The following is a 22,797-nucleotide window of genomic DNA, read 5'->3' as shown; positions in this document are numbered from 1 at the left end:
GTCAAAGTGATTTTTAAAAATCTGACATGTCTTTGACAGAATTTTTAAATTTCACTTGATAATGTGAAGCCTCAATTGCAGTAAAAAAAAATTATATCAAATGTTTCAAAGTCATGATGAAAATCTAATTTCCAGGATGTGTAGTCAGCCTACCAAACTGACACATCAATTGCACAAGGACACACCCTTGGTACAGGTAAAACTTCAAGTTAAGGATGTGCAATGGGAGTTGGGTCTGCCAAGGGCCCCCATTTAACTTCCTTTATCCCCAAACCCTCATGAGCACACCTTGGGTCTTGCCATCTCCCCATCAGACAGGGACAGAGGAACCTCTCCTGCTGTGTCGTAGGCTGCTTCTTCCTGTGCACTGCTGCAGGCTCTATAGCTGGCTGCCCCAGGGCATGTCCAGGTGGAGCATGCTCCCATGTCTCCAACAAGTGCCAGATGTTTCTCCCTGTGATCACTATCTGAAGGGGCCAAGGCACGTCACTGAACTTAGGCCTCCTTCCAAGGAGCTCTGAAAGAGCTTATGGCCATAAACAACAAGCCATCACAAGAGATAGGGGATCTATTTTACATGGCACAACTATAACCAAGAGGGCACACCCAACATGGCACTCTAGCTGGGAAACTTAGGTCTAACTAGTGTGATGAACTTCTCCATGTTCCAGCCTCTTTGAAAGGTAAGAGTGAGTGGCCGAGTAATTTAGTTTTGGCCAGTGACATTCAATCAAATTGTCTAAGAGCATGGGTAGTTCTGGGAAAGTCTTTGTTTTTCCCTGATAAAGGAGATGGGGGAGGATAAACCTTAATGCTGATCCCTCCCACCCACTTCTAGCCTGAGTGGGAGTGTGCGCTGGAGCTTCAGCAGCTATTGTGAGCAGGAGGTAATGAGCATCAGGAAGAGACCAGGAGTGCTGCAGAGCTGCTGGTGATTCCATCACTGAGTTTCTGGACCAGTGCCAAGGATGCTAGCTCCAGATTTCTTATTATATGGCAAAACTAAACTCCTATTTGCTTAAGCCAGTGGATGGTGAGTTGTCTGTTATTTGCATTTAAACATCTTCCTTATACATTTTTCTAAATACCTAAGGACACACAGGGAATGAAAAACATTAGACTCCTTTATCTATTCATGAAACTATTCCTGTAGAGAGTTCCATTCATGGGCAAGTATAATGCTAGTTTTGCAAATATTCTTTAAGCAAGATAACTTAAATTTGACTCTTCTATGAAATACGTGTGGATATTCTGCACCACACGTAGCTTGTGGATCTGGAAAGCACCTTTCCCACTCATTCTGTGGTTAAGGCCCTAATGGGTGGAATGAGAATGAGCTGTGGCTCCTTGCATCTCCTGGGCAGCTTTATGTCACCTTTCCTGTGTCAACCAGAGTGGTGCAGACTCCAGGACTTGAAGAAGGACTTCTCATGGGAGCTTGAGTAATGGAGCATTGGTTAATCTCCATTGCTTCAAGCAATAGAACCCATTTGAACTGTCGTAAACCAGAGGAGACATTTATCAAAGGGACCCTGTGCTAACTTGTGGAACCAGGCTGTGTGCAGAGTTGGGTTTGCAGTGAGTCATTAGGAACTGCTTAAAAAGGAAATGAGCATTTGTACAGGTCTATCTCTTCTTTCTCCATCTGCCCTGTTGACTTTCTTTCTTTCTCTGGCCATAGACTTAATTCCTTTGCTTGCAGAAACATGGCTCCTATTAACTCTGAGTTTCACATATTTTAGATTCAGCTGTGAAAGGGAAGACACACACACACACACACACACACACACACACACACACTAACTCTCTAGGTTTCTTGTCCCAATAGTTAGTTGCTCATTGTTGCATAGTGAGCTAAGGGAAGAGTGTTGGACCAAGAACATGCAGCCAAAGGGCAGGTCATGGGAACCTCTTGCAGGAGCCAGATGGATGGAATTGGGAAGAGAAATTTTCCAGAGAAGGAAGTGGTAGTGATTGGGTGGAGTGCCACAGACAGCCATTACTGAAGCTGTTTCCACCTCAGCCCTGAGTGTGTTTGTCCTGACACAGAAGACTTATAGGGATCAGAGATTGCTATTGGCTTAAGGTCATAGGAAATAAATAGGCAATTTGGCATTAAAATACAGAAATACTAATTCTTACTTCAGGTAGTTTCTGCTACTTTAAAAAAAAATTAGTTGTAGATGGACACAATACCTTTATTTTATTTATTTATTTGTTTGTTTGTTTGTTTGTTTATTTATTTATTTATTTATTTATTTATTTATTTAATGTGATGCTGAGGATCAAATCCAGTGCATGCTAGGCAAGCACTCTACCACTGAGCCACATACCGGCCCCTGTTTCATTCACTTTTAAGCTCATGTTCTTTTAAAACTCATGTTACCCTTCTTTGTAGCAATTAGCATTACTTTCTTGCCACCTTATTGAGAAGGACCATACTGTGCTTGACACAGAGACTTCTTAAGGCAACTACCATAGGACCTGGAAGGAGTTTGGAAACAAGAGTGTTTCCTAACCTTATCCTGGAGAGATGTTATTCTAATATTCTTGCAAACACAAATGTTTGGGAATCAATTATGAGATTATAAGAAAAATACTGCAATGATCTTTCTTGGAAAAAGTAGGTTGTAAGGTGATTTTAAAGCCAGAGAGTAGAAAACCATTACAAAACAGGACAAAATAAAATATTACTTCTGCTGATAGTTAATTCTTATATCTTGAATATTAAAGCCTACAATCTGGGCCATAATACCTAGGGAAAAATTAGCCTTATAAAATTACTATTATTTGATCATCAATGATTATCTAAATTCCAAGCTTTCAGTGGAACAAGAATTCATCAATCATTCATTCATTCAATATTTGTTAACATCTGCTCTAGTCTTACTTTGTGCTGATCTCCCCTTTGTACTTTGGTATGCTTTAAAAATAAATGACTAGATTCCTATGATGTAGTTTAAGAAATACCAACTATTTTCCTTCAGCAATCCTTTTCTCCTCACGCCATATTTGGAAATCCTGTTATCTTTTCACAAGAAGCTCTAAACACATGGAGCGCTGTTTTCCCTGACAGAGCTGATGGGACTCAGGGAAGGGGGTGGAGGACCTGTCTGATATAGCCAATCGGATTCTGTCCTGCAGAATTGGAATAGAAAGATGGTGACCTCATGGATTGGCATTAGAACTTGAATTTGAAGACTGTAGATATGCTGGCGGGTGAGGCCATCATTTTGGAGCAAGGAATGGTGGGCCCACCCAGAAGTCATTGAGTGAGCACACAAACCAGTTCACACACAGAGAAAAGTAGCAATAGAGCAGAATAAGTTCCCATGTGGCTTGTCTGAGAGACTAGCCATTTATGACTTTCCAGAGGCTTCATTATGATAACTGCCGTAGAACCTGGCTGTGCTCCTTGAGCTACCTTTTATGTCTTTACAAGACATCCTCTATCACTTGAGCCTACTTGACAGTGTTCCCGTTTCTTTAAGCAAATCCACTCCGTCTAGGAAGTGAATCAATTGAGGGCAATGTGAACGAGCCAGATTTAGAGAATGCTCCAATTAAGTAAGCTCTGATGTAATCATGGAGGACGGATTGTGTAAATGCAATATGTACAATTTTAGAAACTCAGAATGATTCTTTTGCTAAATGAGAATTGAGGAGTAAGAATGTATTAGGCATGAAGTAGCATCTTATTTGGTTCATTTAAAGGAACATGTAGACAGCTGTCCCTAGAGAGTACCAGGGCAAGTGACTTACAGGAGACTTTTTATAGTCCATTGGGTCTGTGTTGTAGTAATATTGCTTTCAAGAGATTTATGCAAGATTTCTGACAGTTGCTACCATTCAGCCTCCAATGGGTCTGAGCAAATGTGATGTGGATAAAGATGCTGGAGCAGACAACACACGAGATGCAACTCATTGGTTACTAAAGGCTTCATGACTTTATTTGGGATTAAATATAACCATTTTCAGCAATATGGTTTTGCTAGATCACTAGCTAACAGACAACTATTTTTCAAATGTTATAGATCCCCATCCTTCCAGTCACTTCAAAAAGCCATCTACAGTTGTCAAAAGGAAGTAGTCTCTGAAGAAGCTTCATATTTTTATCATCTCATGATGAACATGTAGTCCTCTGTGGTTTCATGAAGGGGATGTGTTCTGAGAACTATGTCATGACACAATTTTATTGTTGTATGAATGCTGTAGAGCATATTTAAATAAATTAGGTTAGTTACACCATCACTAGACAATATAATCTAATAGGACCACCGTTTATGTGGTCCATTGTTGATTGAAATGTTATTATATAATGTGTAATTATATGTAGGTCCCTAAATGCAAGACAGGTTGACTTGATTAAAAAAACTACTTTTGTTGGATAAGAGAATATGTAATGAAAAATTAAAATGTGATTCAGTAAACAACAAATAGCCAACTTCAAATAGTGGAAGGTGGAAGAACATTCAAGAAACACAGAGATGAAAGGGAAGACAAAGATTAGAGTTGTCCATATTCAAAGTATAAAGCTGAGATCATAACAATTTTGTTAACCAATAGAAATGACTTTTGAAACTGCAAATGAGCATAAGGATGAACATTAGAAACAACTCTTGGGAACTGTGAGAATACTGAATGGTCTAAATGCAAATGTAACAGGTAGGATTACCACCAGAAAAGCACTAGTTTCCTTCAAATTATTTCTGTCACAATTGAAAATAGTCTGTCCCCCTGTCAGAGTATACGTGTTAGATCACATGCCCTGCTACTTGTTATAAGATGTGGCTGCTCTGGCCAGTGGACCAGGTAGGTGGGTTGAATGTTATGAGAATAAGAAAGAGACTAGAAAGGAAAAGGCTGTAGGAAGGCTGTCCTTCCTACAAATGTTTATTGTGTGCCTGTCATGTGTCCACTGTTCAAGAGCTTGGGTCACAGGGGGGAACAAGATTGAAAATGCCTGAGCGCTTATGGAGTTTACATTCTATTGGGTGAGCCAGATCATAAAAATAACAACCAAATATAAATTTTGTTATATGGTGAAGAGCACTAGAGGAAAGATGAGAAAGAAAAATAAGGGTGATGGAATTTTGTATAGGAAGGTCAGAAAAATCTCAACTGAGAGGGAGACCCTTGAGTGAGCGAGCTGTGCTGTATGTGAGTGGAGAAAACTGAATGAACAGCTTGTGAAAAGAATCTCAGGCAGACGGTGCTTGAGATGTTTGAGACACTTCATAGGCTATCAGTGGAGCTGGAGAGGTGAACAGGGAAGTGGAACAGTGGATGAATTCAGGGAATTGATGGGGTGAGGGGGGTCACCGAGGACTTTTAGAGAACTTGAAGTAGACAGTGGTAACGAAGTTTGCTTTTGCTCTGAATTTCATGAGAAGTTGTCGTCAAGTTTTGGGTGGTGAAGGGACATGGTTTGACTTTCATTATCAAAACTTCCTTATGGCTACCAGTTCGGAATTTATCATAATGATCCAGGTGAAACACACTGATGTCTGAGACAGGCCATAATAGTAAAATTGGTGCTAAATGATAGTTGGGATTCCAATCTTACTGACAGATCAGTCAGGGACAATAAAAGAAAAGTAAAAATGACTTTAAAACAAACAGTAAAGGAATGAAAGTCTGAGGAAGAAGGAAAGGGGTTATCACCACCCCTAGGGCTTCTCAGGAAGTCAAGTAAAGAACTCCAGGAGTTGATTTTCTTGGTTCTGAGACATACAGAAATGTGACCTGGACTGGGATGCTTATATTTCTTGACTGTTAAGATGTGACAGTCCTAGACAACCTTATGGTGAAATGAAGTTGTGTGGCCAACCCACTGTGAATGTGTTCGACTAGTGACCTCAGCTGGTCTTATGATTTGAATGTGAAGTGTCCCCCAAAATCTCATGTGTGAGACAATGCAAGAAGGTTTACAGGAGTAATGATTGTGTTATGAGAGTCTTAACCCAATCAGTGAATTAATCTCCTCATGGAATAACTGAGTGGTAACTGTAGGTGAGTAGAGTGTGGCTGGAGGAGGTGGGTCCTGGGGGTGTGCCTTTGGGATATATATTTTGTATCTGGAGAGTGGAGTCTCTCTGCTTTCTGATCATCATCTGCCACACTCTTCTGCCACAATGTCCTGCCTCTCCCCAAACCCTGAGGAATGGAGCCTGCTGCCCAGGCTCTGAAACCATGAGCCCCCAAATAAACTTTTCCTCCCCTAAAATTGATCTTGTCTTTTAGTCGAGCAGCAAAAAAGTCGACAAAAATAGCTGGAAAGTTGGTAGGAAGAGGAAGTGGGAACAAGTAACATCAGGAAAAGAGAAACTCTCACCTCCTTCTTTCCCCCTGAAAGGTAAGCCATTGTGTACAAGACCTGAATGAGAATGTGTGAGGAACAGATGCCATTAACCCCAACTCCAAATTTCATCATATAAAGGTTACATACATTTTTTGCATTTGAGTGCTTTATTATATTGGAATTGCAGTGATATTAACATTTGTACAAATGCACAAAATCTTGTCTCTTCTTGCTAGAAAGAGATGTAAAAATCTGACCTAGTTCAACAGTCTTAATGAACTCATTGTCCATTGGTAACAATAAATGTGTTCAGGATGCAACAAAAAGCTTAACATAAAATTAAACATATTAAATGCTGCAGCAAATATTTACATGTATGTACCCCCAAGTTTTTTCTCCTTCCAAAAGGAAGGTGGTTGCTTTACAGATAGACAAACACAAATGCTTTGCTGTTTACAACGACAAACAACCCCAAGTCCAGAACTTAAAGTGACAGCACCTTTTTTGAGGGGACTTTCTTGGTCAACACTTACTTTACACAGTGCTAAACTTTTTTTTTCTTTAAATTATATTTTTTGGACAATATTTATATTTCAATTGTCCTAGAACATTGTGTTTAAACGGAGCCTTTTTTTTTTTTTTTTTTTTTTTTTTTCTGGGTCTTTTCAGAAGATTCCCCAACCCTATGCCCTCACCAGGGAGAACATTTCAAGCTTACTTTTTCTCCAGAAAAATGGTGGTAGGCAGCTTCCTCTCTCTAGGAGGCGAATGGGGTTAGCAGAGGTTAGAAGGAGAGGGGGCGAGCAGGTCTTCTTGTCTACTGTTTGTCTGGTTGGGAAGGGTCCTTTCTCTTAAGCCCACTGTACTTGGGCCCTGCTGATACCTTCCAGTGTTTCCTGCCATGTCGGGAGGACTGGCATTCCAAAGGAGCCAACTACAATCTAATAAGCTTATTGTGCAGAAGATTTTAATGATGTATTTAAAGCTAATTTATTCAGGTCCCACATACTCAGTCCTGAGGCCATCTTATATTATTTTTTAAAAATCCTATAAAGTTCTATAATATAAAGCTTAGTGTAAGAAAACCTTAAATAGCTTAGGAAGAGCTTGTAGATCCTGATTTCTAATGAGCTAGATATTGTAAGTTGTTTTAAATATAGCAGTTGATAATTATTGATTCCTTTCTGATGATAAGCTTGGAAAGGTATCACAGTGCCACTTCAGAGGATTAATCTTTTAACAAATGCTGGCAATTTGGCTTTTCCCCCCCTCTACAGCTTGCACTTAAATAGGTTTTTCTTTTCTTCAAAAAATAGACGATTTATAAGGAAAAAAATATATAAACATTTTTTAAGCAATTTGGCTATAAGCATTACATCACTGAAAAACTCCACAAGAAATAGTAAAATATTTTGAATGGACATACACTTTTTTATTTTCACAATGATGATGAGATAGGCTTTTTGTTTTTAAAATTTCTTTGTGTGTTTATTTTGGTATTGGATTTTACTTGTAAGTTTATTGCTCCGGAGTTTTCTTACTCTTCCTTGGACTATAATTGTGAAATAGAGGTGCTGTCTCTAATCATGTTAACAAGGCAACACTGTAGTTTCGAGACCTAGGAATGAAATCCATAGGGCCACTGCTACGTCAGCAGCCCCAGAAACTATGGCTAGGACAACAGTCAAACGTGCACCATGATGCACAAAAGAATAAGTCTCCTGGCTCATTCAGGACACTTTGGTTTGGAGGACGAGATAGAAAATTCTTAAGTGTAGCTTAGCTGCTGCCTCACATCTGTTGCATAATATAACATTTTTTAAAAAACATGCTAAGAATAAGGGATAGAGACTATAAACCTATAGTGTACTGGCTCTTCTTGGCATTCTCGTAGCAGGCTTCACCTAGGCTGGTGTGAGGAACACATCTTAGCTATGCTACTACGAATGCGCGCAAATGTACCTGGTGCAAATATTCTGTAAAGTATTTTAAAAATGCAGCTCAGAGCCTTAGAAGAAGGGCAGAGAAGTCGTACAGCAGGGAGCCAGGGCAAGTTTAAGGACAGGGAAGAGGTTAGAAAGAGAACAAGAGAAATGGAAAGGAATCAAAAAAGCTAAAGTGCAATTTTAAAATATAAATTATTTTCAAAGCAGAAAAGAGATTCTAAATTGCTCCTGTTCGCATAGGCACAGTTTTATTCAAATGTAAATGGGTTGTTTCCTTTCCCTTCTCAGATACACTGCACAATGGGGCTTGAATGGCTTAAAGCTGCTGCATCTTGTTTGGGAAGGGGCGGGAAGCTCTGAGGAGGCTGAGGGATGCAAGGCCTTCCAGGAGATGGGGAGAGAATCAGAGATGAAGCTGTTTTTGCACTTTTACAAGAAAGCTGTTCCAGTTATAGTTACTGATTCCCTTTAGCGAAACTCTGCTTCCTAAATTAAAGAGCTTACTTTAAAAGTGAAAAGAAGAAATAAACGTTAAAAAGAGACGGTTCAGAATGTAGATTAAAAATAACTCACAGAGCAATACAAATCCTTGAAATATCTATGCACAGAGATCTAAGCAAACGTTTCCACCAAATGATGGCGAACAGCCATTTGAAACCCTGAAACATGAAAATACACACAACTAGGGTAGTTTATTATGGACTAATACTTTAAAAACAAGTAGATCCTACAGAAGAATACTGTTCAAATGGAATGTTTAAAAATAACATTTATTAATAAATATCTTATAAAATTCTAAATTAATAGATTCCTGTTCAAATTTTGCTTTGGTCCTTGAATTCCACTGTATACACACATACATACATATATATTTTCTTAGATGGTTTTTATTAATCAGAAAGAAGCACATTCTAGTCTAACTGGATGGCTAGTTTTGTAGCAGTTACTGATGCTTAAAAGACCAAAGGCTGGTCTTTTGCTGTAGCTGGTTTATGATTTTAATGACAGACTCAACTAATCTACTAAAATTTGCGTAACTGACAGGCAACAACCACCTGAACATTGGCCATTGACACGTTTCGCTGGGAACATGCACTGCATTTTATTTCATTGACTAGATGGGCTCCAAAGGTCATTTGCTCTGTCCCCCTACTTATTATAACACATGCCTTGACAGCACACAAGCCTCTTGTCTCCCTCAGGGTGTGTTGAGACAGCGAGGTGGCCTGCATGCACCATGAGGGGAGGGTTTGAGTGCAAAGGGAAAATTTCAGACTTAACACCTGGCTTTGAAATGAGTACATTCATCCATGGCTGGGACTTTTACTATCCCTGTCCCAGCATCTTAGATGGAGAAATGTGTCAAGGACAAACAATTAAGACACAGAAGCCTCCCTTTAGGTGAGGAGTCATCAAGTAGAAATGCTCTCAGGTGTACTCTCTTGTTAGCCCCAGCACATTAGGCAGGGGAGGCACTGTAGATGTTTCCAGTAAGCTGGCAATGACTTCCGAGGCAGATCCAGCAGATGAAGAAAGCCACACACAAATGAAGAGAGGCAGAGCTGTAAGGACCTTCCCTCCCCAGGATGGCGCTCTGAAGGCCATTATCAGTGACTTGCAAATGTGTACATGGCTGGGAGAGAACTGGCTTAAAAAGATGTTCTCCTAGATTGGCAAGAAATGTGGGAGGGACTTCCAGGCAGATCCCATGACCTGGTGAAAGGCTGACCTTTAGGTAAAGTCCTCACTATTGGTATGCCAAGTGTTGATGTGACCAGTGAATCTTTCTGTTTGGATTTCAAGCACTGGCAACTAGCTGGCATCTTCCATTTACTGTATTTCCATACTGTGAATGAACATACCTAAAGGCCCTGAATATAACAAGAAGGCAGTTTACTCTAATTATACGTTGAGGCGGGTTTGCTAACGTGTGTGGTTGGTTTGCCTACTTAGCATAAAAAACAGACATAATTGAGCTATAAATAATGCACATCAGTCAAACTGTCGAGTTGCTGAATTAAGAAAACTCAGGCAAGTTCTTAACTGCAAAGGCTTTCAGTTTAACAACTAAATATTTCAATCAAGAGAAGTAACTAAATCATAATTTTAGTGACAGGTCACTCCCTGGGCATTTTGATATTACTAATGGATTTTTTAAAAATCCATTTCATTAAGTGCTATGCATCAGAAAAGAAAGAAAAGTTTTTGTTTACTTAAAGCAAAACACAATAAAAATTAAAAAAAAAAAAAAAAAAAAAAACCTAAAATCCCCAATCATTCCAGTTCATTCTTTTTCTTGTTTTGGAGGTGGGGAAGGAGGACATATAGATGGTACTAGGAAGGAATTCTAAAAAAATTATTTTTGATTTTAAAACAGCAATACAAATGTTAACTTCTTTTTAAAACTAAATCTTAAACATTTCTTAGGAAGCCAGTCAGATTAAACCATTGTTACTGCTGGAATTAAAAACAAAAACAAAAACAAAAAAACCTAACTATGAATTCAGTATTTAAAATACTTGAAAATGATATGTTTCTCTAAAATATAATAGAAAATCCTTTTCATTTGCATTTCTTTTTTTTCTTTTCTTTTTTCTTTCTTTTTCTTTTTTTTTTTTTTTGCATTTGTTCTGATTCTTAGACCATATAGCCAAGTCCTAAGTTGTACTGAACACTCAAAACCATCTTTCAAAAGCACTGCATACATGGAAAGATTGCTGATAAATATTGATTTAAAAAGTAAGTTATTAGATAAAACTGAAACTAGTTATAAAAATCATGCTTCATGGCCCTCATATTTTCTCCCTTTTTTTTCCCTCCAAAATAGATTCTTACACTATGATGAGAGAAAAAAGCCACATCCTTCCCTTTTCTGAACTCTTATAAAAGTGACACTTTTTTGTAAAATACGGTTGTTTTACAACCCATACACACACACACACACACACACACACACACACACACACACACACACAGAGGTCAAGCATTCAAATGGAGATGAAACACCACCAGCACCTGCCTAGACTGCTAGAGAGAAACACTAGCCCCTATTATTTGTGAAATGCAATATTAAAACATTAGCACAGTAGAATGGCTTGTTCCAAGGAGGCACGACTGTGGTTTGGGTCCTATCTGTTTTTTTATAATGGGCAAGTTCACATAAGTGGTTGAACATATAAATCAGAATTATTTAGAAGAGCAGAGTGAGCAGCCTGTGCCACACATATCCATGGGATTCCGTCAGCAGCCATGGAGCGCTGCGACTGTTCTGGGAGCTGAGAGCACCCCAGGGAAACACTGGACTTGCTGTCTCTTCATTTCTCCAGGAGTTAGTCTGCTTTCACCCACCAGAACAGCAGAGCTGGCTCTGTAGGCTTAAGAAAAAAAATAATAATAATAAATCTTAGGCTATTAGGAGCTGATGATTGAACAATGTAATCTGTGTAGTGAATAGAGCCCTTCTGAATTATTATATAGTACATGGATTTTCAACATTATAGACAGGCTGTATAAAACCAGTTGTAATTCAAGGGTGTGATGTTATAGCCCCGCATCATAATTTGGACTTTCACAATCGGGGCTTACAAAGTTCCCTTTCCTACTGTCTCCACAGCTGGCATTCAACAGTGCTTCACCTATAACCAAACCAGCTTTTATTTGCTCTGATTATTAAAAACCTTAAATCAGGCACATTAAACATCTCCTGGTAACTATATTGTGAAAAGTGAGAATTGAATGAACTTCAGCTGTGGGTTACAGGCAAGTGAAGCAATGGCTAGGTCCACATTTTTGAGGTTTGCTTTTTCTTTTCTTTAAACATTATTTTCTTCTTCACATGCAATGCTAAAGGGGAAAAAAATAAAACGGAAGAAAGTTAAAATGAAGAGTAGACAGGGAGCCCAAGATAAAGTGGAAATGGAGAGGGAGGGAAATTGGGCATTTGAGCAAGTGGACCAAGAAGGGGAGGGGAGGTGGGGAGGTGCTTGGCGGTTTTATTAGGACATGGATGGGTCTTATAATTTTTTCTGGTAAGAGAGAAACAGTTGTCGGAAAGGCCGTGTGTTTAATCTGGGATTCTGGTGACATCAAAGCGCAACTTCAACATGAGTTATGACGTCATCAGATTTCCTACCCGGTTACCTTGAATCGATCTCACTTGACATCTAGGTATGCCTCATTTTGGCTAAAAGCTGTGTTTTAACAAAATTCATTGTTTCAGACAAAGGGCTGGACTGAAAAGAAGGAAACCATGGCTATATACAGAAGAGGTTCCGTTTATAAACAAGTAACTGGTACCAGAAAATTGGAGAAAAGCACCAAAGCGTTTCCCAAGCTGACAGATATTAATTGCATAACTCCCTTTTTTTCTTATATAACTAAGTATAAAAGACAACATTTCCATAATAACTATAAAAATGAAAGCCAGTCTTCGAAGGGCTGAGGAGTCTTCCAGCTCTGAGTTAATTCTAAAAATGCCCTTAGGAGAAAGGATGCATGGTATGCTACAGCTCTTCTTGGAGGCAAGGTCTGACCCGTGCATTTTAAAGGATTGGATTCAGGTCTGTTCGGTGAGTAGTGAGCTGACTGAGGGTGGAGCTTCCCACCACCTCACTGACGGACGAGGAAGTAGTGATGGTGTTATGCTGGATGACCTGCTGCTGTGAGCAAGCTGGGACAGGACTTGCAGGAGGACTACTCTCCGGACCTAGGAAAAAACACATATGCACACACCAATATAGCTCTTTCTTGTGCAGACTTGCAAACTCCTCAGAAAAAAAAAACAGGACTAGACATTGGCTTGACATGGAAGGGTTGCACACATTTTCTTCTGGAAGGTGAATTCAAAATTTTCAATTTAGACTGTGGTCACAAAGCTATGCCTTCCAGGTTTAAAACTACAAGCAAAGCCATGCTTTCTGTTTCAGCAAAATGATTTCATGTATTTGAGTCTCGATGTGTGAACTCCCCATCTTGGATTCTCAGCCATATATCAAATATGCATAAATACTTACATGTGGATGGAGAGTCTGTGTTGCTCAATCTAAAAAATTATTTGAAAATAAATTGATCTTCAGCCACAAACCTCTGGTCCTTAACCCAACCCCTACTCAACTAGCAATTAATCTACTGACGTAGACTGGGTGCAGAAACTGGGACCGAGAAAAAGGGGTTCGTTCACTTTATCTAATGGTAAACTAAAAATGGGTCAGTAGCTTTTCAGCTCAGTGGGTCCCTTGTAGTCAATGTGTCCCAAGGCACTAGAGGTGGTTCACTGAATGCCTTTTTCCCAGTTCACAGATTTCTCAAGGAAACAAACTACTGGTAATTGGCTTCCAGCAGGCTATTTTCTTACCAGCTACAAAATTGGTATTTGATAGGATTTTGCAATGTGGAATGCCAGGGAAAAGTATAGCCAAAATTACCAGGAGGAGGTATGTATGATGTTGGATGGGGTCAGGAAAGAGGGATCCTCCTAGCAGAATAGGCATTCAAAAATTCCAGTATATCTGCCTGGGAGTACAACTACCCTTTCTTCCTGCTCTTTCAACAAAATGCCATGCAAAATTTGTGGCAAAACACTGGATACCAAAAAAAGCAAGAGTCTAGAACTTACTTAAATATCCTTGTGATTCTTTCTGCATAGCTGTTATTGGGCAGTCTTTATGCGTTAACAATAACTGTTTCAGCTGGGCCACCTCGTTTTTCAGCATGGACACTTCATTCTGGAAAGAGACAGAATAAAGTCATGTTGAGAAGACCAGAGAATACAACCCAAAGCCCCATGCCCTCTCAACAATGAAATTGGCAACTTTTTCTATTATGTCTGAGTGACAATAAGACCATTTTGTTTAGAAGGAGTTCATCTGAAAATTTGTAGTTTGCCCTCAGTTTGGTCCTTACATTTACTAAGGGCTACGTTAGACTTTAACTCAAGAGCTGAACCCTGGTGAAAGGCCAGACCACACCCTTTAGGTAATGGACTCTTGAGCCAGGCATGTAGGTGAGAAACCCCACTGAACACTACCTGTCTGACTCTAGAAAGCTGAGCTCCACCAACTTCATTTATATGACAGAGATAGAAATAGCACAAAATCATGAGTCATTGTGAGGGTTCAGTGAGGTAGCAGATGTAAAAAACACTTGTAACAATGTGTAGTGTGTGCTAAATATTCAATAAATTTAGGCATTGTAACCTTTACAAATTCAGGGTTATATTCCATATAGGGACAAAGTAAAGGAGAAGCATATACTAGAAGAAGTACATGGCAGGATTAGTGGTCTCAAACTGAAATGCAGTAGACTGACTAGTTTATCACTAGATTTTCCCCAAAGAAGTTCCATGTGGGATGGGGCTGAGCAGAGCACATCCTAGCCTGTGGCCCACTTTGAAGGAGGCACTGACGCACATGGTACCAGTGTTGGCTATCGACTGGCAGGAAAACATCAGCCCAGAGAGACAAGAAGCAATAGCATTTGGGCCTGTGCTAGGATTAATTTGATCAGCCTATTAATTATTTTGGCTAATTTCAATCTATAAATTCTTTTCTTCCACAATATCACGATTATAGGTTTTTTTTTTTTTTTCTTATTTACTCAAGTGCCTTAAATTTTTACTTTATGTAGTAAGTCACTTGCTCATAGCTCTGTAGAATAGTGTGCTGGACACCCATTGTCTACAAATATGGATGTGAATAGATGGTTGGCTGGAAGGTGCTTCCTCTTGATAAAAGTAAACTATAAACATCACACTATCTAAAATAAGCTGTTTTAAAATTGTGATAAATAATACTCTCTCTTTGGCCAAAGTTCATTTGTGGCTGGAAGGTATTTTATTTCACATGTAGAAAATTTTTAAAAAGCATGCACCAAAAAGGGTATTGAGTGTTGCTGTCATTAAGTTGTATCTACACTTGTGATATGAACTTGGCTTTGCAGACATTTATTTTTCACCCAGAGAAGTAAGCATGGGATTCTAGAAGTTACTTTAAAATAACTGAGACCTGTTTTAAAGAACATCTCCCACTGCCAAAGTCATTTAGAACACTGAGCACAACATTATGAGGAACTGCACACTGAGTAACACTAATAACAAGGTAATAAAAATCTCATCTACAAAAGTGTTTCCCTTTCTCCTCCGAACTACAAAATAAAAATGCCTGTTTGAAAAATTAGCCTAACTGATGAATAAATCACTTAATTGCACAGGAAAATTGCTTTTAAACCTGAGAACATTCACTAAGGTAAATGGCACCTCCCAATTTCCAATGAGTAGGATTGGTAAGGGGTCCTGTCACACTCCAAACTGACCCTTGTCAATCCCTTTATTTATAGGACAACTTATGTTAGCCTTAAACACTCTTTCCTCTCTAAAATTATGCCTAAATCCTTGTTTTTCCCAGTTCTCCTTCTGTGTAAAATAACACGATCAAAAAAAGTCACTGTTAGATCATCATATAAAAGAAATCTCTGGTTAAAAACAAAAGAAAATAAACACACAAACACGAAACAGACAAGGAAACTCAGATTGTGTGTGTTTGTGTGTGTGTGTGTGTGTGTGTGTGTGTGTGTATTTCAGGATGAAATGTCATGTTATTTGTGTTTTGACCACAGGAATAACATTTTTCTGAAATCTGGACATCTACTCTCTGAGTAGAGAGGTTCTGTCAGCTGCAGATAATGTGGACAATAGTTTGAAAATAGAATTGAGTTCCAAATTTAGTGAATTCACACTTTTCCATGGTGATTTAGAAAAGGATAAACAAGTCAAGTATGAAACCCAAACTGGGCTCTCTTGCTTTCTTGAACTTCAAGAAGAAAAACTAATCCTGCTTGGTGGCCATCCTGCAGAAGGCGAGTTTAGGCTCCTTTTCTTCTGCCACCATGTCCTGGGCAGTTAGACCCTTTGCATGCAGCACTTGCTCTCCAGGCATGAAGAGTTCATTGTTTCTTTAAGGAAAAAACACTTAATCCCTTTCTCTGGATTTCTACAGTTGCAAGGAGCACACACCAAACCATTTCACAATGAACCTTTTGCTTCTATAAAACAGCACTAGATCACAATTCTGAACAGTATATGTGGTGTCCTGATCTACCACCAAAGCCCCATACAACATCTATAACCTTAGTGGCATGTTTTCTCTGAATAGCAAAACACTTTACTAACAAACCAATATGTTCTAAGTATAGAAACCAAGGCCCCAAGAGTTGCTAAGTTCTATAAAAATGCAGGAACACAGAAGAGTGTTGTAAAAATGGACCATCACTTAAAGATATATGTGAGTATGGACATATTTCTAATATAACGTGCTAGTCATTGTAGCCATGTTATGATTGAAAAACAACTCATATCCTTGGTAGAGAAGAAGAATCAGCCTCTTGTTCATATGCACACATAACTATGACATTGTAAAGATAAAGTAAAGGCCTCACAGGCACAGAAATTCAGGGAAAGGAAGGCTCAGCTGGTGGATGGGGTGGGGGGCACGGAATAAAGGGTGTTAGTCCCAGGGTTCAATCTCCAGCACTGAGAGATTGAATAATGGCTGTTGAGTTCCTAAATTGCAACAACAACAATGTATAAAACAAGACAATCGCACTAGTCCTCTAAATTCCTCCCAGAAAGACAGCTTCTTATTGGAGGGCTGTTTTTATATTACCTTCTACTGAAAAAGAGAATTACCTGATTCTCTAATGAAGAATCCAATTACAATTTTTATTCATTTGTTGACTACCGTTAATATTCTCAAATATATTATTAATCTTTCAGGTCTTGAACTGCATAAGGAATCCAGCTTCAAACCTCATGTACTTCCTGGCCTCATTGGGGTAGATTCTAAAGCAATATTTATAGTTTCGTTTTATAGTAAAGTTTTTTGTATGTCCATATGCGTGTCCACATTGTGAGAGAGTATGGCACCTTTATCGGGTTCCAGAAGGGTACTTTGGCTTAAGAAGGGTCAAGAATCACTGCCCTAGAAAAGGAATATGGGTTGTGCACTCTACACATTCATAATTATTTTAAAGATTCCATATTGAAAGACTGATTGATGTAGGAAATGCAGAAATTCTAGACTATATTTTAAGAAAATCCTTTTCAAGGCAATGTAAGTAAAATCACCTTGAATTCATTTTGGAAGAGAACAACCAGATAGCAAATGTTTCAAAGTGCATGAAAGAAATTAAATGGGGCTTCCAAGTCCAGTAAGGAAATAAAAGCCAGGACTTCTGGAGTCATTTTCTTACTCTGAATTACCTTACTTTATGAATCAAGGAAAATCACCAGTTTTAAAATTCCCCTATGTATGTTACAAAAATAGTACTAGGTCTCAGTAGAAAAAACTTTGCAAAAGTACAGTATAAATAGTAAGTATTGATTCTTTTGCTGTAATCAATCTTCATTTTTTCATTTTTATAAATTAATTTGTGTTTGCTACTCTAAAGCAGTAAGCCGTTTAAATAGAGACTGAGGGAGGAAAGATCCAGTTGGACTGATCTATTTTTAAATCCATAAGTTTTTCAATACTACCATAACATTCTTGAAACAAGTAATCCAAGGAGTCCCTAAAAGCTACAGTTACAGATTTTTCTTTGCTTGGGGAATGTCATTTTGATATGTGATAAATCCAGAATGTTTTTTGGTGTGAGTAGTAGTTTGTGCCAAAAAAATAATTATCAAAATGGGCCCTATGATGTACCCACCGACCCCTTTGTTTTTAGATTAGCTGAGACCAGGTTTGGTTCACTCTGCAACAAAGGGCTTTCAATTTGTCAAGCAACAGTTCCCATCTGGCTTACTCTCTTGCCAAGTCCCAGACCTGGGCTTGTGTGTCTAAAATTTCAGCAGCAACTTAGACCATGTGTCTTTGCACTAAAAAGGAAAAGCAATTATTTCCATGCACCCATGGAAGTGCAGATGATTTCCATATCCTCTACTGAACACAAATGGTCTACTGAGCATGACATCAGTGGTGATCTTTGCCACTCTGTATCAGAAAGAAGGATGTAGATTTCTTTAGTTTAAGGTCTTTCTAGAATGAAAGATGGAAAAGCAGTGGGTTAGGTTAATAGAAGTCTTGCTGGACTCCTCTTTCTGCTCCTTACTGGTTGCATGATATCTGGGAAATCTCCTCATCTCCCTGAAACTCAGTTTCTCCCTATATAAAATGTCACATTGGGTGGTTTTGAATTTTCCCCTGATTCCTTACACCTGTGCTGACCTCTCGGCCAGAGATTTGTTCTGAGACTAGGAAATGAAGTCTGGGGTTTTGATTTTGTTTTCTTAGGTCTGGTTTTTCCAATCTGAAATGCTGCAGCCTAACTAGAAGGTTCTATGCTGGAAAACAACTCAACAGTGGCAACTGGCCATCCAGACCTTGGGTATTCCATTTGGCTGGAGTTTGTTTGCTTAGCACCTTCCATGTCTGTTTATTTAAAATTTGGCTTACTGAACCAGCCTCAAGAGAGACACCTTTTTTTTTTTCTGTTGACAAAGGTCCAGTGAGAGGGAAAGGGTCACTCAAAGGTAGCAGAATCTGCAGTGTCCTCTCCAGCATCATAGGGCATGATGCAGAACCCGCAATGTCACAGAAAACACTGGATGTTTGTGGCTTCTGTCCTTCCGAAGCAGAGCAGTGGTTAGAAAATATCAACAACTTAGTCTTTTAAGAGATTTTCCCTTCTTTGCACACTGCATTAATAACCAAAGGATATGGGTTTCTGTTCTATGAACTCAGTAGATTTTTCCCCCTAGTTGCCAGGAGCTAGAGAGCTAGAGTTCTTAAAATCTCTCTCTCTCTCTCTCTCTCTTCTTTTTTTTTTTTTTTTTTTTTTTTTTTTTTCCTAGCCATTTTGCTCTAAAGAAGTGGGAAAAAAAAAATCAGTGGTCTAGTCAAGGGTAAATTTACCTAGAGTACTTTGTGAAATCGGCCATAAATATGTACATGTCAAGTCATGAACTCATCTGACCTCAAACTCAACCAGCATCGTTGCTTTCCTGGCTCTCTTCTAGGACCTGGAGTAACTTGGCAAGGACTCATTTTACTTATCACTGACTTAAAGACTGCTGGCATGTGATATGTGCCACTGGCTCTTCCTGGTAAGGTAATGGTTTTTAACCAAGGCTGATTTTGCACCACCACCATGATCCCAGCCCCAACTCCAGGACATTCTGCAAGGTCTAGAGACATTTTGGTTGTCACTATTGGGTGGAGGGATACACTCCTGTGCTCCTGACACCGAGGGCAAAGGCCTCCAATACACAGAGTACAATAAAGGAAGATGGGGCCTAAAAGTCAATAGTGCCAACATTAAGACAACCTGCATGTTTCCGCCATGCTTCTGCAGGCTCAAGGACTGGGAACAAATTCCTGGGTCCCACCCTTACTCACTGCAGGACTGCTGCTGCAATATTTTCTAGTTCTACACAGACCAGAATGTTCATTGATTTATCATGTATGTGCAAATCAAATAATTTTAAAATGTGTAGTCTTATCCTTACTAATGATACCTGTAAAATTTCAGGTTTGGGGTTCTAATTACATTTTTCAATAAATATCAAGATGAAAGCATGCGTGTTAATATCAAAACATCATCTGTGCTCTACCTCAAAGTGTCTCAAAGACTACTGTGCCTGCCAAATACTAGGTGTGGTTTTAAAGGTGCTTAGGTCCAGCAATTCCCCTGTGGTTTGACTCCCTGAAATAACATCCTTACCAAGTGGTCAGGCAGTCATTTTGTGGCCACTCCAGAGATGGGGCACTCACCCACTGATTGAACACATAGTTCTCGAGTGTAAACCCTCTACAGGGGAAAGACAGCGGGGTAGGGGTAAAAAGACACAGTCCTAACCTTTATGTGGCATACAATCTGGGGTGTGGGACAATTGTTATGTGGTATTTTTTCCCCATATCTTGTCATGTTTCCCAGTTTCTTGCTCATGTCCATCTCAAAAAGAACAATACATTTAGCAGGGGAAAGTCAAAATCCATAAATGATGAAATTTAATCCATGTATAAACCGAACTTTCCTCATCTACTTTAGATTTATACACTGGTTGCTCTAAGGGCATTTCCATTCAGTGGAATCAAGAATGCAAAGGCTGTTGGGTCAATCTGCAGTGCTGTATGCCTGTAATCCCAGTGGCTCTGGAAGCTGAGGCAGGAGAATCTCCAGTTCAAAGACAGCTTCAGCAACTTAGTGAGGCCCTAAGCAACTCAGCAAGACCCTGTCTCTAAATAAAATACAGAAAAAAAGGGAGCTGGGGATGTGGCTCAGTGTTTAAGGCCCCCTGGGTTCAATCTCTGGTACCAAAAAAAAAAAAAAAAAAAAAGCAAAGCAAAGGCTTTGGGGATTTGGGACACTAACTACTTCTTCCTAAGGATGTACCAAGGACCAGATGGGGGAAGAGGATGAAGGTGACCTATGACTACTAAGATGCGTGGCCTACCTACTTTGGGTACCTCATCCATTTCTGCTCCTTGGTCATTCTCTTAGCTCCTGGAGGTACTGGGTTATAATCTCAACCTTACTGCTATCCCTGTTTGTCACATGTCAGTTTAGCTGCCTTGTTTTTGCTGGTGAGCACTGCTCTCCTTTTTGATATCAGAACAAGGCCCTGAAGTGCATTATTTGTGTCCTATGCCCTGGGTACTAGAGTTTCCTGTGTTTCTCCAGACACTCCAGAAGTGGCCTCATTATAATATGTCCCCAGTGAAGCCACTCAAGAAAAGCAAAATTCATGCAAGGTTCAAATCTTGCTGAGTTTTGAAAATAAGATGGAAATTTGTCTTTTCTTTCAGAGCAAAATAACAATCATAAACCTTCCTTTCTTCCACTCAACAAACATATAGGTCATAGGGCATAAACCAAAGTGATCCCCTCAACCTGGTGAATATGATCAGCTACTTTTCGGTTCAAGACTTATTTGGTATCAGGTACTGTGTCAACTGCTTCCTAGACATTAGTTCACTTATTTCTTCTAAATATTCTACAGAGTTACGGTTCCCTTTTCATACATGAGGAAACTGAGTCAGAGAGGTTAAACACAGCAAGCAATGCTGAGCCAGGGTTTGAACCACTGTCTGATCTAAGCCTGAGCTCTCAGGTCTACGACTTAGCTGGGTGGGTCCTCCCTCTCCAGAGCTTTGTAGGTGGAGTGACTGAAAACTGAATAGGCTATTTTGTTTGTCCCAGAATTAATAAAGCTGGATGAGTAGGCCTGCGGCTCCTCTGCAGGAGAAGCGTGTGGTATGACTGTGTAGGTCAACAGGAGCCTGTGGGACAGGAAATGCCAACTGTGCACAGGGCCTTGGAGGACTGAGGAAAGAAACAGTGGCCTGCACCTGAAGCTGCATGTTTGTCTGGGTGAGTTCTTCTGCTTTCTTTTCCAGTGACATCACCCAGACCTTCCTCTTCTGTCTGCAGCGGGTGGCAGCAGCCCGGTTCCGTTCCAGAAATTTCCGCCGCCTTTCATCGGGATCTTCATCCACCACCCTTCGCCTGCGTCCCCCTGTGGGTTGGGGCGGCTGTATTGTCTGGGTTGGCTGCATCTGTTGCGTGGCTGGTGAAACCTGTAGGCACAGAGAGGGAGGAGGTGATGGTAACCCAGAAGCAGAAAGGAAGAAACCTGAGCTAGCGTTCCAATGCAGAGCACAGAAAGCCAGTCACTTTAGTAAGCACATTGAGATTGTTTTCTATGAATGAAATAAACAATGAAATCACACCCATGAAAGAAAAGAAAAAGCATCACTGAGCTTTAGTCTGATGTTCTGCCCAGATACAGGAATGACTCACAAAAAGATGTAGTCCGGAGGATTTTTCCCTGACAGGTATTTGGCCAAATCACGCTAGAGGAAACTTTTTTTTTTTTCTCCTTCAGGTGTTAGAAATGTTTTTGTTTAAGGTACTTTCATAAAAAACTTTAAAGTAGCCAATGGATGGCTATGGGGTGAAAACAGAGGTCCAGGTTGCCACAACACTGATGACTATCTGTCATCTGCAGAAAACCTTTGGCAGGTTGCAGTTCCTTTCATTCAAGGGATGTTACAACCACATTCCTAGACAAACCTCTGGGACATCACCACTGCTGTGACTCCTATCGAAAGAACCCCATGAAGCCAGAAGATGGCTGGAATCCTATTTTTACTATTTCACAGTTCTTCATGCCCAGGACTAGCTGGGCTTGCAGACTCCAGATGGGTCTGCTGGTCCGCAGAGCTCTGAGTAGGGTGGAGGACAGAGCTTCCCAGGTGATTGGGAGGCATGGCCTTTGATGCTGATGCTGCCCTGATCCTGCTGCATGCGTAGGATACAGAGGGATGGTGCACATGACCACATACCTGCACTGTAAGGAAATCCTGGGAGTGGCAGAACACTTTATTAAAAAGTTTCACTATGCTTATAGACTCTTTGTAAGGTCTGTATGGGACTCAGTGACATCTAAGGCTTTGAAGACCCCCACACATATAGCTTTATTTTCCTCCATAAGGTAGACATGCAGCACCTTGTGAAATTTCTATAGCTGAGTCTTTACATGTCTGGACACTGAATGCT

General features: G+C 39.8%; 1 protein-coding gene across 8 annotated transcripts in view; it reads right to left on the bottom strand.

The window, feature by feature from the left end:
* Positions 1-6,778: 6,778 nt before the first annotated feature.
* Positions 6,779-22,797, bottom strand: part of CREB5 (cAMP responsive element binding protein 5) — a 392,310-nt gene continuing 376,291 nt past the window's right edge. For all 8 annotated transcript variants that reach the window (XM_079152559.1, XM_079152564.1, XM_079152560.1 and 5 more), the window contains 3 exons: positions 21,588-21,815; positions 13,862-13,970; positions 6,779-12,952 (listed from right to left, as the gene is read on the bottom strand). In XM_079152559.1, the coding sequence (XP_079008685.1) occupies positions 12,789-12,952; positions 13,862-13,970; positions 21,588-21,815 (501 nt within the window). In that variant the 3' untranslated portion in view covers positions 6,779-12,788. The remainder of the gene's footprint in view (positions 12,953-13,861; positions 13,971-21,587; positions 21,816-22,797) is intronic.

This window comes from Sciurus vulgaris (assembly GCF_902686455.1).
Source record: "Sciurus vulgaris genome assembly, chromosome: 8".
Classification (NCBI taxonomy): domain Eukaryota; kingdom Metazoa; phylum Chordata; class Mammalia; order Rodentia; family Sciuridae; genus Sciurus; species Sciurus vulgaris.
The sequence above is the reverse complement of the archived record's forward strand: the minus strand, read 5'-3'. Positions and strand labels throughout refer to the sequence as shown.